The sequence below is a fragment of the Ranitomeya imitator genome, chromosome 2 (genome assembly GCF_032444005.1).
Source record: "Ranitomeya imitator isolate aRanImi1 chromosome 2, aRanImi1.pri, whole genome shotgun sequence".
Taxonomy (NCBI): Eukaryota; Metazoa; Chordata; class Amphibia; order Anura; family Dendrobatidae; genus Ranitomeya; species Ranitomeya imitator.
Window position 1 is genome coordinate 803,540,188 of NC_091283.1, and position 16,028 is coordinate 803,556,215.

A 16,028-nucleotide genomic window follows, 5' to 3' on the forward strand; every position below is an offset into this window, starting at 1 on the left:
GTGATCTTTCCAAGCAGCAGGTAGTGACAAGGAGGTTGGATTCCTGCCCACTTTTGGACCTTGTTACCTTAATCTATATGGGAGCCCTAGAGAATTCACTGGATTTCCTGACCCGTATGATGATCTCAACTTTGGAAAGGTACTTTAGAACCGCAATGAAATATTAATTTACTGTATGTCATATTTCAGGACTAATTAAGTATGTGACCAAAGTTGGACTGGTCCACCAGAGCACAGCGGATCTTCGAATGGGCCAGATACCATAATGGACCCCAAACGTCCAACAGGAGAGAATATGATTATGCCTCTGCTGGAGTAAAGTTGGTGGTGTAGCAATTTCCACCGCTCATCATGAATTTCGTGGTTCGCCGCACCCTCATCCTGCCCCATCTTCGACAAAGTTGAACTGAGAGGCACGGAAATGCCAGTCATGCGTTTTTTCGAGTAACTTCTCGTTGTGCAAAAAGATTACGACTTTTTCAAAGCTTTTTTTCAACAGAAAATCTGGCGATTAAAGCTTTGATGGATCACCCTCACATTCTCTTAAGGTTTTAGTTAATGTCGGTACACCAGGTGCCTCCTTCTGTTTTCTTGACTCTTCTGCAGACATGAGCCAACCTTAACTTTGCCACCTCTCACGATAATTAGCTGATCTGTTCAGTCTCTTGCTTTCTGATCTGGTGTATGAGCCCAACTGATCTGGTGGTGACGCAACCCGAGAGCTTTATAGCTGTACGGGACATGGTTGACAGAAGGGCTACCGCCAATCCTGCACGCTACACTCTCCCCTCTGTTCTACTCCCGGCTGGAGACACGCACACCCCGCACAGTACAATGGATTCTGTCCACTTCGAGCTTTACCAATCTCTTCTCCTGGAAACTACTTCTTGTTGTGCCTTCTAGCACATACAACATGTAATGATCACCACAATGTGAACAATGCAAATAAAACATGTAGAGCATGGGCTCTACACTTCTTCTGGTGGGCTCATGCGGCATCATGGAATAAGGTCTTCTATCATCATGGGAAAACAGAGTTTTACATGTAACATAAGTCATGGCTGATGATGGCGCTCTTCATGTTGCAGGGAGAAGGTGTAGCTTATAGGGGAAGAATTCTTGTTGAACTGACAACCAAACTTGATGGCACACCAGCAAAAAAGATTGAGGATATACCAAGTGATGATATACTCGTTGTAGAGGTAAGTCCACCCGTGTCCCCAAACTTGTGATTAAATGGTTATTTAGCATATCCGGTGCGAGTTGTGGAAACCATTTTGGGCCATAAGGGCTTGGGATGCCCGGTGACGCTTCAAAAAATCTCTGAAACAAGCAAAATTGAACCCATGAAGATTGCTAAGTCAAGAGATCCTCAGGATACTACTGTATCTGAGCCACGGTAATGCGAGACCTGTAATCTAATTCACTAGGATCTTTTGGTGTGTACAACCTGCCTCTCCATTCCACTCCTTCTGGCTACCGACTTGTGGCCATATTCTGCTGATCCATGGGGGGTCCACATAGTGGAGCCAGTACTGATCGAAGTGTTATCATCACCAATCCAGGAGACGGGTAATATCTAGAATAATTCTTTGAGAGCTTTAAGCTGTCCAGTGTCCTTTTGGCAAACTCAATATCAATCTAATATCAGCTACCATGATTGTGGCATGTGACTGGCATCTGACCGATATCTGAAAGATTACTCCATTACAGGGAATATAAAAATTGTATTTGAGTGATCATAAAAGACTTTATTGGAATTCGCCTAAAGAGGTTGTCTACCTTTTGGCGGCGACTTTTTTTTTTTTTTTTTTTAAAGCGGCATTCTCAAGTTATTGATTTAATTAGTTAGTGAAAATTTAAATTAAGCATCTTTGCAATTGACTTTTTCGATCTACTGTAATTCTCCTGCAGTGAGAGCTTTTATCTTTCATAGTGTATAGCAGGTTTCCATGGATCTCGGCCACTGATGCCTGCCCAGACCCCTGGCAAAGTGTGCACAGTAGTTACATTCAAGGAGAGAGGATTACTCCTAATATCCAAGCCACCTTTATCAAGCCTGCTGATTTCTATACAGCAGTTAGCTGCTCACCTTCTTCCCCCTCCCTCTTAACTCCTGACAAGCTGCTGTTATAAATACTGCAAAATCACCAACCTAACAGCATCAGCTTCTTCCACTCCATTTCTCCTAATCATGGTTCTTGCTATCCTGAGTCCTGTGCTTGTTCAAATTCCCTGTTATCTCTGTGTAAATGCAGTGATGGCGGTGCACACTCCAAAACAAACACTGATAGCTGAATGTGTTACAGCAGAACTTGTGCTGAGCTTGAGGGTATGTGCACATGTCAGGATTTCTTGCAGAAATTTTCCTGACAAAAACCAGACGTTTCTGCCAGAAATCCGCATGCGTTTTTACCGCGATCTTACTGCGATTTTGATGCGTTTTTGGTGCGTTTTTTGTGCGTTTTTTCCCAAATGCATAGAATTGCGGGAAAAACGCAGAAAATCCGCAAAAATAATGAACATGCTCATTTTTTTTACCGCGATGCGTTTTTTTCGCGTTCTACTAGAGTTTTTTTTAGAGTTCTACTAATACTACAGCTACTCACCAGAATGGTCACTCAAAGATGAGTAACAACCCTTCCAGAGACCAAGAAATAAAGAGACGATAGGGGGCTGCATATCTGTGATCTGCTCAAGAGACAACTTGAGAATACCCCTCTAAATACATGTAAAAGGAGCTAAAGATGATTTTTTTTTCTAGTGGATTTCATTAAATAATTTTTACCATTTGCCTTCTGTAGCCTAGGTCTGGCACTGTCTGTTTTATGGCTGCAGAATTAATTTGAGACCCTATCAATGAGCCGACTATAGTGTTCTTACGGGGAGATTGTAATTCTTATAACTGTCTTTCTGTAGCTGATTTATGACCACAAAGCACATCAAACTTGAATGTGCAAGAAAACAAAAAGCATGTGAAAGCCAAACTGTGCAAATTTTTTAATTATACCACAAATGCCAGAATTTAAGTTAAAAAAAAAAAATTAAAAAATTGTCCTCAAAGGTGGCCAACTGCTTTAGGTCTGTGTTCACAAGATATACGGTATCTGTTTTTAACATGCCTATTTCAGTATCTCCGAATGATCTAATGGGTAATCTTAAGTGTAGAATTGTGAATTCAGCTCTCGGTTATAAAATGGGCTGTAGCTTGTATTTACTACGTGACAATTGTATTTCCAAATTGACTGAACTTTTTTTTATTTATTCTGTCTATATAGAATCTGTAAAATTGTACTTAATTACTGACCATGCTTTGTAAGTAACCTAAAGTGCATCTTTTACTCAGAAATATCAGCGCAGGAGGAAGTTTAGCTTATGCGCCGTCTTCCATTCAGCCACCATGCTACAAGACATAGGTGAAGCAATACAATTCGAAGTCAGCATCGGAAACTACGGCAATAAATTTGACAGCACTTGCAAACCTCTTGCGTCAACAACTCAGTACAGCCGCGCAGTATTCGATGGTACGTGAACACACAAGTCCAAGTTTCGTCCTTCTGAGATGAAGCCTTCAAGGCGGCCCTTCTAACTTCATATATAAAGATGGTAGAAACGTTAACCACTTACCCTAACATCACTTCCAGGTAACCTCTATTACTACCTCCCATGGTCGGCCACCAAGCCAGTGGTAACACTAACGTCCTACTGGGAAGACATTTGTCATCGACTCGATGTTGTCAATCTGTTACAGGCGATGATAGAAAGGCTGGTGAGTAAATTGTGGAGGTCCATTATATGTTTTCTATGATTTGTAGTCATTATAATGATTTTGTAATCCTGATCATCACCCTCTTGAATATGAAAGTGGCCAAGGTGATTCGTCTAGCTCATGGGATCAGTGGCAAATATCTGACTGTGTCAAGAGAAGGTAGACCAAGTCAAATTGATGATTTAATGTTGTTGTGACCACTAAAGAAGAAAACAGAAACTAGTGATGAGCGACGTTCTGGGATAAGGTGTTACCCGCCATGCTCGGGCGCTAAGAGTGTTTTCGGCGTGCTCGAAAGATATGTTCGAGTTCCCGCGCCTCCACTTCTAACAAACGAGCAATCCCTGCATGTGCTGCGTCTGTCGAACAGCCTCCGCGGTGAATCAAATGTATTTTTCGAGCACGCCGAAGACACTTGGTTAGCACACAAGCATTCTCCGATAATGGCTTATCCGAGGACGTTCTCATCACTAGTAGAAACCAAAAATCCAAAGATTAATCCTTCCTAATGTACATGTATAAATAAGATGCTGAGAAAAAATGTGCAGGATATAAGTAATTACACAAAATTAATGAATCCGTTGCGAAACGCGCATCAGGTGGATGGTGGGTGAGACGCCGCTTTAACATTTTCTTTGGCATTTATGGAATCTGTTCCTTTTCGGGGTTGTCTCTCTGGACCACAATGACCTCCATTACTTCTATTTTCCCTGTGAAGTATCACAATGTCCTTTTCACATTGTTAACTTTATTTTCCTTGTGATTCTTTTTGCACTCTACCTATTCTATTTTTGTCTGCGTGATATATGGCTCACCCACCATTTGCTCCATGTGTTTGTGTATCTTCGCTTTTTAAAAAATATTTATTTATCCATGTTTTAATGGCATTTTAATAAGTTATTTCCATTTTTATTATTGTGATAAAGAGGAAAGTAGTAATATACAGGAGTATTCAAACAATAGTAGTGAAAAAAAAATTCAGCTCACCCTTGATGGAAACCAGACCAGTTTCTGGGGTGGAGAAGCCCAGAGTCTCGTCTCTGCCGACATTGGTATTGCTAGCTTCTGAAGGAAGTGAGACCAGCTTCAATCCATAAAATCAAATCCTTTATTTCATGATTAAAATAGATATGGCAACACACTACAATATGCCCAGGCATGATTGGGGATAAGGGGTGCAATGAGGTGAAACCGGACGCGTTTCGAACTGCTGTGTTCTTTAACTCGGTCTGAGTCCTACAACGGAGCAGTATTTTGAAACGTGTCTGGGATCACCGCCTTGCACCCCTTATCCCCAATCATGCCCATGCCTAGGCATATTGTATTTTGTTGCCATATCTATTTTAATCATGAAATAAAGGATTTGATTTTATGGATTGAAGCTGAACTCCCTTCTATCACAAGTAGTCAAACAATACATGGGTGGACCGGTCTACTAATGTGAGTGGCTTCAGCTCAGTCTGTTCTAAGTGGGCGCATAAGCCCTAATGGAACATTAGTAAAGTAACTTAAAGGGGTTGTCTAAATCTTTACAACCAAGGTATAATAGGTTGTCAAGATTTGTATCAATTTGTAAAAAAAAAAAAAGTGATCTTAAAATATTCGATGCCTCCTTTAAGCTGCGTTCACACTAGCGTTGTGCGCCGCTGCGTCGGCGACGCAACGCACAACGCACGCAAAAACACAGCAAAATGCACGCAAAAACGCTGCATTTTGCGACGCATGCGTCGGTTTTTGCCGAAATTTGGACGCAAGAAAAATGCAACTTGTTGCGTTTTCTTGGTCCGACGCTAGCGGCAAAAAAGACGCATGCGTCGCACAACGCAACAAAAAAAAACGCATGCGTCCCCCATGTTAAATATAGGGGCGCATGACGCATGCGTCGCCGCTGCGTCGCCCGACGCAAACTAGCATAACGCTAGTGTGAACGTTACCTTAGAGTGTCGTTTTATGCCTAGTGCAGGGATGTGTGGGGAAGGACATGATGCAGAATTCAAAAAGTGCCAAAGATCGATTACCGTATGTGATCCCGAGAATGGAGCATTGGTGCACATACTCAACCACAGCTCCATTAACTTCTGTAAAACTGATGGAACTGCCATCTCCGTCAGTCCCATAGAGGTAAATGGTGCCGTGGTCGACCATGATCATCATCACTCCATTCGTAAGGAGGGTAGCTGAGGGTCCCGATGGTCAGACCCGGAGTAATCATACTTAATACCTACCTAGTGGATAAGTAATGTATTTGGTACATGCCTGTAACTCTTTTAATATTTTTGGGTCTCTGTTTTTAGCAATCCAACATCTCCGCACTGAAATCCGCAGTACAAGCAAAGATTCCAGATTCAAGACTGGCAGAAATATGGCTGAAGCTCATCGACCAGCTTATCGAAGACTGCATGTATGTATGGATGTGTACGATGGGAGTATTCTTCCTTAATGGTTTATTAACCCCTTTCACACATTAGGATGTGAATAAACGCCCTGGGCAGGGATCAATTAGCGTGGAGGGGGTTCTGGAGCCGAGCTCCCATCTCACGCCATAGATAACATCTATATCATAGCCGGCATCATGAGTCCAGCCATGATTGTTAATCATTTGGGTGCCACTGTCAATTTCTGACAGCGGCGTTTCAATAAACTGGTTGACTGTGTTTGCGTGCACTGGTTTCCCTCAATTCCGCATTCCCGACAGGATCACAGGGTACCATTGGGTCACAATGGCTGCCGGGGGCCTACACTGCGGTGGGAAGAGCTCCTTGGCACCTATGACTTTTCCGAAAATTGAAAATACTCTGATTGCAGTTTTAAGTTCTTCAAGGTGACTAAAAAAATCAAGAAAAATTAAAAAAATAAAAAATAATTCGGGAAAAATAGATATAAATTCAACTCTAGAATAAAGAAAAAAAATTAATACATTTGGTATCGTCACATCTGTTGTGTTTTTTTTTTTTTTTTTTTGGTCTCCACACCTCACTAAAATTGCAATAAAAACGTTGGCTCGCTGCGTGAAAAGGAAGAACTTGCTTTACTCCATCAACAAAATGAAAAACTTTACAGGTGTTGGAAAATGGCGACACAAAGCAAAACATTTTTTCCTTTCTAAATCTTAGTTTTTAATTGCTTAAGTAGAAGTAATAAAAAAAGAAAACTATGGAAGGTTGGTATTTCCATAATCACACTGACATGAGCAATCATGTGTTACACCACAATAAATGCCAAGAAAAAAAATGTGGAAATACATTTTTTTTTTTTTCAAAATGTCATCCCTCTAAATTTATTTCTTTTGCCCCATGTGTTTTTTTTTTCGGTACATTGTACAGTGCAATAAAAAATGAGGCACAAAATGTGTAGTTGGTACCTAGTAATTGATTTACTTACTACTGATCAATCATGTTATCCTTGCACCGTTCTTCGTGCACAGACTCTTTGTATACTTTAGCCCAGTGTTCCCCAAGTCCGGTCCTCAAGAGCCACCAACAGGTCAGGTTTTCAGGATTTCCTTAGTATTGCACAGGTGATAATTGCATCACTTGCACAGGCAACAATTCTATCACCTGTGCAATACTAAGGAAATCCTGAAAACCTGACCTGTTGGTGGCTCTTGAGGACTGGACTTGGGAACACTGCTTTAGCCAATCTGAAAGAGCAAATCTGCAGTGTAAAACATGGAGAGCAGAGAAGCTGCCTAAGTCTCTGATGAGCAAGTGACGTAGATTCCTGAGCATCACCCACTCCCCAAATACAGTGTAATGAAGCTGCAGTCACTAGGCATAATGCAGCAGTAAGCGTCCAGCCCCCAATAATAAGTATTGTAGAAGTCATTTGTATGTAATGTCACATATTTAGGTGTTCACGTTCACACCAATTATGGGTCTCAGTTCGCAGTCGATGAATGAAAACCCTGTATATATTCATAACTTAGAAACCTGCCCTGATAGTGCTACTCACAGCTGGGGGTTTGTTACAAAGTTTTCGGCCTCTATGCACAAGATATTCCTAGCCTTCTGATCTGTCTGTTCTCATTTCTGTTTTTGTCTATTTATCTTCACCTTTTCCTTCTCTTGCGCTTTCCTACCTGTACATGTGGCAGTGGATGGATTCGCTCTCTTATCCGCTATCTGCGATAGAGAATGGGAGCCTTTCCGGGAGATTACAGGACCCCGTGGTACGCGGACATGGATTTTGCTGTGATTTATTGTGTATTGGACTGGGGTGCCTTAGACCCCCAGTAACATGAATTCTGGGGACCCGCTACTCATCTACACGCTGGCATTACATTCTTGGCCAGAACATGCTCTATGCATTTTAATGGAAAGGTGGCGGCGTCATCCTGCGGTTTTAACCACAAAATATTGCAGTTTTTAAATTGATTTTTTTTTTTTTTTTTGCATGATTATTAACGATGCGGTTGAAAACCGTGCTGGTTTGTAGTAAGCGTGCATGTCAGTGAAGCCTGTTATGACCCATTGCCAAATCCCTCTAAGTAGCTTGATGCAGGGCTTTTACCTTGACCTGAGGCCCCCTTTGCCCTATGAGCAGGTGGGTGCATGCTGGCACATTGGCAGGCCACAGACTGGTGGGGAAGGGGCCCTGTGAGCGATGTCGAGGAGACGGGAATGGAGCATATTGGTTGGCAACATGCATCTATGTAATGGCTAATTAGTTTATATAATTGGGCTGTGTGCTGACTATTTATTTAGTGTATTTACACCGTATACAGTGCCATATACTACTTGTATTAGACAGCGGAGTACGGGACCATTCCATAAAGGGGCCCACCAGGAGTTTGACCTGTTCCCCTGTGGGCCAGTCCGAGCCAGCATGTGAATGTGTTTAATATGTCACTCTGCTTTACTAATGTTTAGGAGACCGCTACCTTCTCTGGAAGGGAAGTCCCACGTCACGGTGCTGGACATGCAGCTGTATAAGCTCAGACAGACTTCCCTGAAGACGATGGGGGAGGCAGCCGTGCGGATGAGGGGCGAAGCCACCGACGTGAAAGCCACACTGTCGGAAATAGAAGACTGGCTGGAAAGACTGCAGCAGATTGCCGAAGAGGTCAGTAAATTACATGCTATACATATCGCATACTTGCCAAATTTTGAGAAGGGAGATTATAGAGGGAATGTGTAAAGAGGCAGATGCTGCACAAAATATTTGGCCTCGTCCCATCCAATTTATGGAAGACCAACTTAAAATATTTAACTTTCAAACAATGCATATGCTCCCTCAACTCATACAGATCCCAGACCAGACCCCTTCCACTCATACAGATCCCAGACCAGACCCCTTCCACTCATACAGATCCCAGACCAGACCCCTTCCACTCATACAGATCCCAGACCAGACCCCCTTCCACTCATACAGATCCCAGACCAGACCCCTTCCGTTCATACAGATCCCAGACCAGACCCCTTCCATTCATACAGATCCCAGACTAGACCCCTTTCCACTCATACAGATCCCAGACCAGACCCCTTCCATTCATACAGATCCCAGACCAGAACCCCTTCCACTCATACAGATCCCAGACCAGAACCCCTTCCACTCATACAGATCCCAGACCAGAACCCCTTCCACTCATACAGATCCCAGACCAGACCCCTTCCACTCATACAGATCCCAGACCAGACCCCCTTCCACTCATACAGATCCCAGACCAGACCCCTTCCGTTCATACAGATCCCAGACCAGACCCCTTCCGTTCATACAGATCCCAGACTAGACCCCTTTCCACTCATACAGATCCCAGACCAGACCCCTTCCATTCATACAGATCCCAGACCAGAACCCCTTCCACTCATACAGATCCCAGACCAGAACCCCTTCCACTCATACAGATCCCAGACCAGAACCCCTTCCACTCATACTGATCCCAGACCAGACCCCTTCCATTCATACAGATCCCAGACCAGACCCCTTCCACTCATACAGATCCCAGAACAGACCCCCTTCCACTCATACAGATCCCAGAACAGACCCCCTTCCACTCATACAGATCCCAGAACAGACCCCCTTCCACTCATACAGATCTCAGACCAGACCCTCCAACTCACACAGAAATCAGACCCCCCAGATCACACCCCTTCAGCTCATACAGACCCCCAGACCATACCCTGTCAACTCATGCAGACCCCCGCAACTGATAGATCCCCTTAACTCATACAGTTCTCCAGAGAAGACCCCCAGGTCAACTCGTATGGACCCCCAGACTGCACCCTCTCAACTGATAGACCCCAATAAGTCATACAGTCCCCTAGACATCTGCCGAAACATCTGTCGTGCTCTCACTGCGCTCACATGACTGAAACCTGAACACTACTGGAAGGAATAAAGTTCATTCCCTCCTGGCAGTGGGGCTCTCGGTGCCAACTCAGAATGCTATTAACCTGCAGATTAACCCCATATCTACAGGTTATTAGTATTTTTTTCACGTGACCTGTTCGCTTTAAAATGCATATTCATGGTGAAAGACTTCCTTTAAGGGAATCTTTTAGCACATTTTTATATATGGAAGTAGTGCTATAATTGTATAGGCACTTTCCCTCCAAAAACATTATACCTTTTTTGTAGAGATCTGACCTGCCAGTCTTGATAAATCTAATGTAGAAGTAAAATGCAAATCAGGCTAGAAGTGTTGTGGGGGCGTGTCTATGTACTTGGAGGATACCGCCCCCTCTGCACTTCAGCCTGATTTGCATATCACTCCTACACTTGATTTCTCATGACTGGCACCTCAGATCTCCACAAAAAAGGTATCATTTTGATCAGGGTGATAGGCGCCTTTACAACTGTACCGCTACTTCCATATGTAATAGCTACTGACAGGATCCCTTTGAATTGATGCAGATTGGGGTTGTTTCATGTAAAGCTTTGGTTTGCTATTACGTAATCTAATCTATAATCCTGAATAAAATGGTTTTCTTATTGTGGGATCCCTGTGATAAAACGATGACTAATCCCCTCGTCACGTTTCCATTTTAGCCTCAGAACAGTATGCCGGATGTGATCATCTGGATGATTAGAGCGGAGAAGAGACTGGCGTACGCCCGTGTCCCGGCCCACCAGGTCCTTTTCTCATCCATTAGTGAAGAGGCCTGTGGGAAATATTGTGGGAAGACTCAGACAATCTTCCTTCAGGTAGGTGACTAATAAGTGTCCACTTCATGTAATGCTATAATATCATTACCCCAATATATGTCACATTACTTCACTTTGGTTTACTGAACACCTCTTTTATTAGCTGAAACTATTGGTAATGGGGCCTGTAAAATGAGGCCTTTATGAAAAACTGCCTTAGTTGCCCATAGCAACCAATCAGGGCTCGGCTTTCATTTCTAAAACTGCTTTGGTAAAATAAAAGCTGAGCTTTAATTGGTTCCAACTGAGTCAAAACTGTTGAAAAGAAAAATTGTCACCTCTCCTAACATTTCTCTTCAGTAAATACTCGTATTCCCCATTAGATTAATCTATGTGGTGTTCCTTTGGTTATTCCTCTTGAAAATGTATGGTTGTATTAAAAATTGGGTGTCGTTATTCCTCCCTGTCCAAAAGGGTGTGTCCATATGAAGCCTAATATCAGCGCCGATTGATCTGTGGTAGACTGGTAACACGCAAATACCTCCAATTAGCGTATAGTTCTTCTAATTTATGTCGCATACCCCATGTGCACGGCATTCAAGTAGCTTAGTTAGAGGTTAGTGGTTGTAGCCGTGAATACCTAAGCTTCTGCAATGCCCAGCACATGGGGTAAGCGGCTTACCGAATCCGAAGGACTATTCTAAATTTCTAATTGGAGGCATTTGCTAATATTTTTATTACACCTACTGCATATTGGGATTGGATCTTGGAGATGGGAGTACTCCTTTTTAGGTGTTTAGTGTATTTGATCTTTAACCCATATGAGACTCATTATGGTGATTATTGCACTGTAGCCCCTTCCCTCTCCAGGGTGTATGTGTATGTCTGGAATGGGTGTATGGAGCGGGCTCAAGAGCTGAGCCCGCATCAAGCATAATAGGTGCTAGTTGTGTTATACACCCAGAACCTGCCTCTAACAGCAGTGATCGGAGTTGGGTACAATCGCTGCTGTTTAACCATTGAAGGCCACTGTTGCTGCAATCTTTAAACTTCTATAAAGCCCAGTATATAGCACAAGCCATAAAATAGACTGTTATTCTAACAAAACCGCTGCAGACTTGCGTCTTTATTTTTGTAATTTACAATAAAATACGTCGTCCTAAGGCTATTTAAAAATAAAAAGTTTTGACTCTTGGATGAAAGGAAAACAAAAATGAAAGTACAAAAATTAGATCCAATGTGAAGGGGTTAATGGCGGTCCTTTTTTCCCATCACTTTATTATATGTATTTTTTATATTACATTGTTTGAACTGTAAAATGTATTTTCGGACTTTGCATTTTTCTTATAACCCTTCCTCTTGGGGTGATCATTATACACTAGATTTTTTTTTGTTTTGTTACATACTTGTTTGTTGCATTACTACATGGTCTGCCATGTGGGGTGACCTCTAGCCATATTTTGCAGTGAACGATCATATGGTGCACATTTGAGGTTATTGTATTGTCCTTGTGTTAATGCTTTTGGATGGATGGAGGTGCAGCCTATTCAATATGTGCCATTTTTGTAATGTCGGGTATATGCACCCTCGGACTGGCCCACTGCAGTACAGGAGAATCCTCCGGTGGGCCGCTGTGAAGAAGTGCTAATGAGCAGTGCTATTACACTTGATTCACAATTTACAGAAAAAGCTATTATCTAATCATTCATTAAACTAGCCAAATTAATATTACATAGAAGCAAAAGTAAATTTGTGTACTAGGGTCAGGTTATTTTTACATGTAGCTGAACAGTGGGCCCCAAGAATAAATGTGGGTGGGTGGGTCTTTGGCATACACCCTGCGTCCGACTGGGTGGGCAATGTACATGAACAATGTGACGCCCGGTCCGATTCTATAGAAATGTCTCACCGTGCAGATTTTCTCTTATATCCTAGTACCCGATGGATAAAAATAAAGGCGCAAAAATTCCGGTTCAGTTACGAGTCAGCATGTGGCTGGGGCTGTCCGCTGTCGAGAAGAAATTTAACAGCTACGCCGAAGGGACCTTCAGTGTATACGCCGAGATGGTAAGGGCGACATAGCCACTGTTTCGGAGATTGGGCAGTTCGGTTTAGACGTAAACGTGACATTAGAGGAGTGTCAGATTTTTGTCATTTTGGGGGTTTTTTGTTTGTTTTTTTTGGTGTCCATTTGCATTAGCTCCTCAGAATTTTAGGGCAAAATTGTAATTTTATTACTTCTCTATTTACCTTGTCTCTATAAAGGGTTCTCGCATCTATGACATCACTTTATGGTCAGTGGGGGCTCAGCCTCTGGGACTTCAGTCCTGAGCATGAAGGGACTGCAGTGCTATGTCTCAAAGGAAACCATAGCCTCATTATTGCTAACTGCGGCCACCACTAGAGGGCGCTCACTGCATACTGATATTTAATGACGTTTTATGGTTTCGGAAAACAATGTCTTTGCTGCAGTTTTTTTTAAAATATCATGTAGTTCTTTGCTTCCCCTCCCCAGCTATAGCACCGAGTGTCTGCCCCCACTCCAAGTTTTTTTTTCTATAACAAACTGTATCCACAGGGGCTGGAGTTCTCTGGAAACAGAAATCCCTTTAACTTCGTAATCATATATTATGTAATATGCTTCTAATGGTGGCTTCAGGGAAGCCAAAATTGTAAAATGTATCTTTCTGAGCAAGGAAATTGGAATTCTGCAACATGGTACAGATTTCAGCTTTCAGCAGATTCCTAGGCACTGAAGAGTCGTAGGAGAATTAACTATTTTATTTAGGATATAGATCACAAATGATCAACATTACCACAACATGGAGGATACAGGAAAGAATAATGGCAAATAAAATTCAGGAGTCAAATACGATAGAATCTAGAGGAAATACATGCACCATAACCATTAGACAGCAGGTGGCGCTGTGTTGCTTCGCATAGTCCCTCCACAGAATAGGCCTGCAGCTGTTGTACACTACAAATTAGTGATAAAGATCTAAAATTGATTTTATTTTTTACCTAAAAGCAGCAGTGTTAAAATGTAAAATGTTGACCTCAATGAAGGTGCTGTACTTTACACAGGTTCTTCAATCTATTTCTTATACTTTGCTTTTGACCAGTATGAGAACCAAGCTCTGATGTTCGGGAAATGGGGAACCACTGGTCTGCTGAAGCGTCCCAAATTTTCTGATGTCACCGGAACAATCAAACTGAAACAGGAAAGTTTCCTGCCACCAAAGGGCTGGGAGTGGGAAGGAGACTGGAATGTGGATCCGGAGAGAAGGTGAGAATTATTGCGTAAAGGTACCGTCACACTGAACGATATCGTTGCTTTTTGTGACGTAGCAACAATATCGTTAAGGAAATCGTTCTGTGTGACAGCGACCAACGATCAGGCCCCTGCTGGGAGATCGTTGGTCGCTGAGGAAAGTCCAGAACTTTATTTCGTCGCTGGATCTCCCGCTGACATCGCTGGATTGGCGTGTGTGACACCGATCCAGCGATATCTTCACTGGTAACCAGGGTAAATATCGGGTTACTAAGCGCAGGGCCGCGCTTAGTAACCCGATGTTTACCCTGGTTACCATCCTAAAAGTAAAAAAAAACCAAACACTACATACTTGCCTTCCGCTGTCTGTCCCCGGCGCTGTGCTTTCCTGCACTCACTGTAAGCCCAGCGGCCGGAAAGCACAGAGGTGACGTCATCGCTCTGCTTTCCGGCCGCTGGGCTTACACAGGGCAGAGAAGCAGAGCGCCGAGGGACAGACAGCGGAAGGTAAGTATGAAGCGTTTGTTTTTTTTACTTTTAGGATGGTAACCAGGGTAAACATCGGGTTACTAAGCGCGACCCTGCGCTTAGTAACCCGATGTTTACCCTGGTTACCGGCATAGTTGGTCGCTGGAGAGCGGTCTGTGTGACAGCTCTCCAGCGACCAAACAGCGACGCTGCAGCGATCCGGATCGTTGTCGGTATCGCTGCAGCGTCGCTCAGTGTGACTGTACCCTTAGTGATGACTGGTGTTAAAGGGATCTTTAGGACCCTGTCCGCTGTGGTATCCGACGTAATCAGTGGATGCTGGCGCAGCCATTGCCAAATGTATGAGGAACATTGGCTTGTGAAAGACGCACAGATTCTGTGTTCTGGAGGAGAATTTATCTGAATACCATTTTTCAATCCCTATTAGTTTCACACTATTTCCACCACTAGGTGTCAGTAGAGTATATGTTGCCCGGACCATATGGTCTATACACGTTGTCACTAATTCACGTTGTCATTAATATATGATGTGAGGTGTCGTGTGTATTTAATAAAGGGGTTGTCCGCTACTTTTTTTAAGGTGATTTTTATTGACATTTTAAAAGAATAATACAAACTTAAATGTCAGATTAATGCTCAATGTAACAGGTAACAAGACAGAAGAGGAAAGGGGAGCAGTACATGTAACAAGGCAAGGGGTAAGAAACAAGGCTAGGGTTAAGGCAAAAGGAACTTAGTTTTTTTTCTTAATGTTATAATAGCTACCACAGGAGTGTAAAAGAAAAAAAAAAAAGCAACAAAAAATCCAAAAACATACATAATTACCGGACCTGCACCGTTTCATCACACCACTACCTGTGTTCTCCTCCTGTCTCTTGTCTGCTTCTTATTGCATCAAAAGTCATTCACATACTAAGAAACTATTTCCCTTGGCTGAAAAGTGAAGGCTGCAGGCGATCAGGGCTGCTGATTGACCGCAGTGGTCACATGAGGTTCCCCGATGGAGACAGGTGATAGACTGGTAGCGGTGCTGGTCCAATAGTTAGTAATATCAAAAGGTGACGAGACCACCCCTTTAACTAATTTCTGTTGGTTTAAAAACACAATTCTTGTACGCCTCACAACTTTAGGTATCTCCGTATACTGAGCTGCTTCTGTGTTGTCCTGCAGTTTACTGACGGAGGCGGACGCTGGACACAGTGAATTTACTGATGAAGTGTTTCAGAACGAGAGTCGATACCCGGGTGCTGAATGGAAACAACCTGATGTGCCGTACACTGACGTGGTGAGAAATCTGGAGTGTGTAGTGCTAATTCACTGATCTGTTCAGGACAGGCAGCTGCCGGAATATGAGGAAACCTAGAATAATCCACCAGGGCTTACGCCGATGATACCATGCACGTTTACTGCTGTCAT

General features: G+C 43.0%; 1 protein-coding gene across 7 annotated transcripts in view; it reads left to right on the forward strand.

Moving 5' to 3' along the window:
* MYOF (myoferlin) overlaps positions 1 to 16,028 on the forward strand; it is a 176,146-nt gene that overhangs the window by 93,002 nt on the left and 67,116 nt on the right. For 4 of the 7 annotated variants that reach the window (XM_069753774.1, XM_069753776.1, XM_069753778.1 and 1 more), the window contains 10 exons: positions 18 to 139; positions 1,089 to 1,202; positions 3,347 to 3,524; positions 3,645 to 3,769; positions 6,064 to 6,170; positions 8,638 to 8,830; positions 10,757 to 10,912; positions 12,788 to 12,919; positions 13,975 to 14,138; positions 15,783 to 15,897. In XM_069753774.1, coding sequence (XP_069609875.1) covers positions 18 to 139; positions 1,089 to 1,202; positions 3,347 to 3,524; positions 3,645 to 3,769; positions 6,064 to 6,170; positions 8,638 to 8,830; positions 10,757 to 10,912; positions 12,788 to 12,919; positions 13,975 to 14,138; positions 15,783 to 15,897 — 1,406 coding nt within the window. Of the gene's footprint in view, positions 1 to 14; positions 140 to 1,088; positions 1,203 to 3,346; positions 3,525 to 3,644; positions 3,770 to 6,063; positions 6,171 to 8,637; positions 8,831 to 10,756; positions 10,913 to 12,787; positions 12,920 to 13,974; positions 14,139 to 15,782; positions 15,898 to 16,028 lie in introns of all 7 variants that reach the window. The other 3 variants (XM_069753773.1, XM_069753775.1, XM_069753777.1) reach the window with 1 other exon arrangement.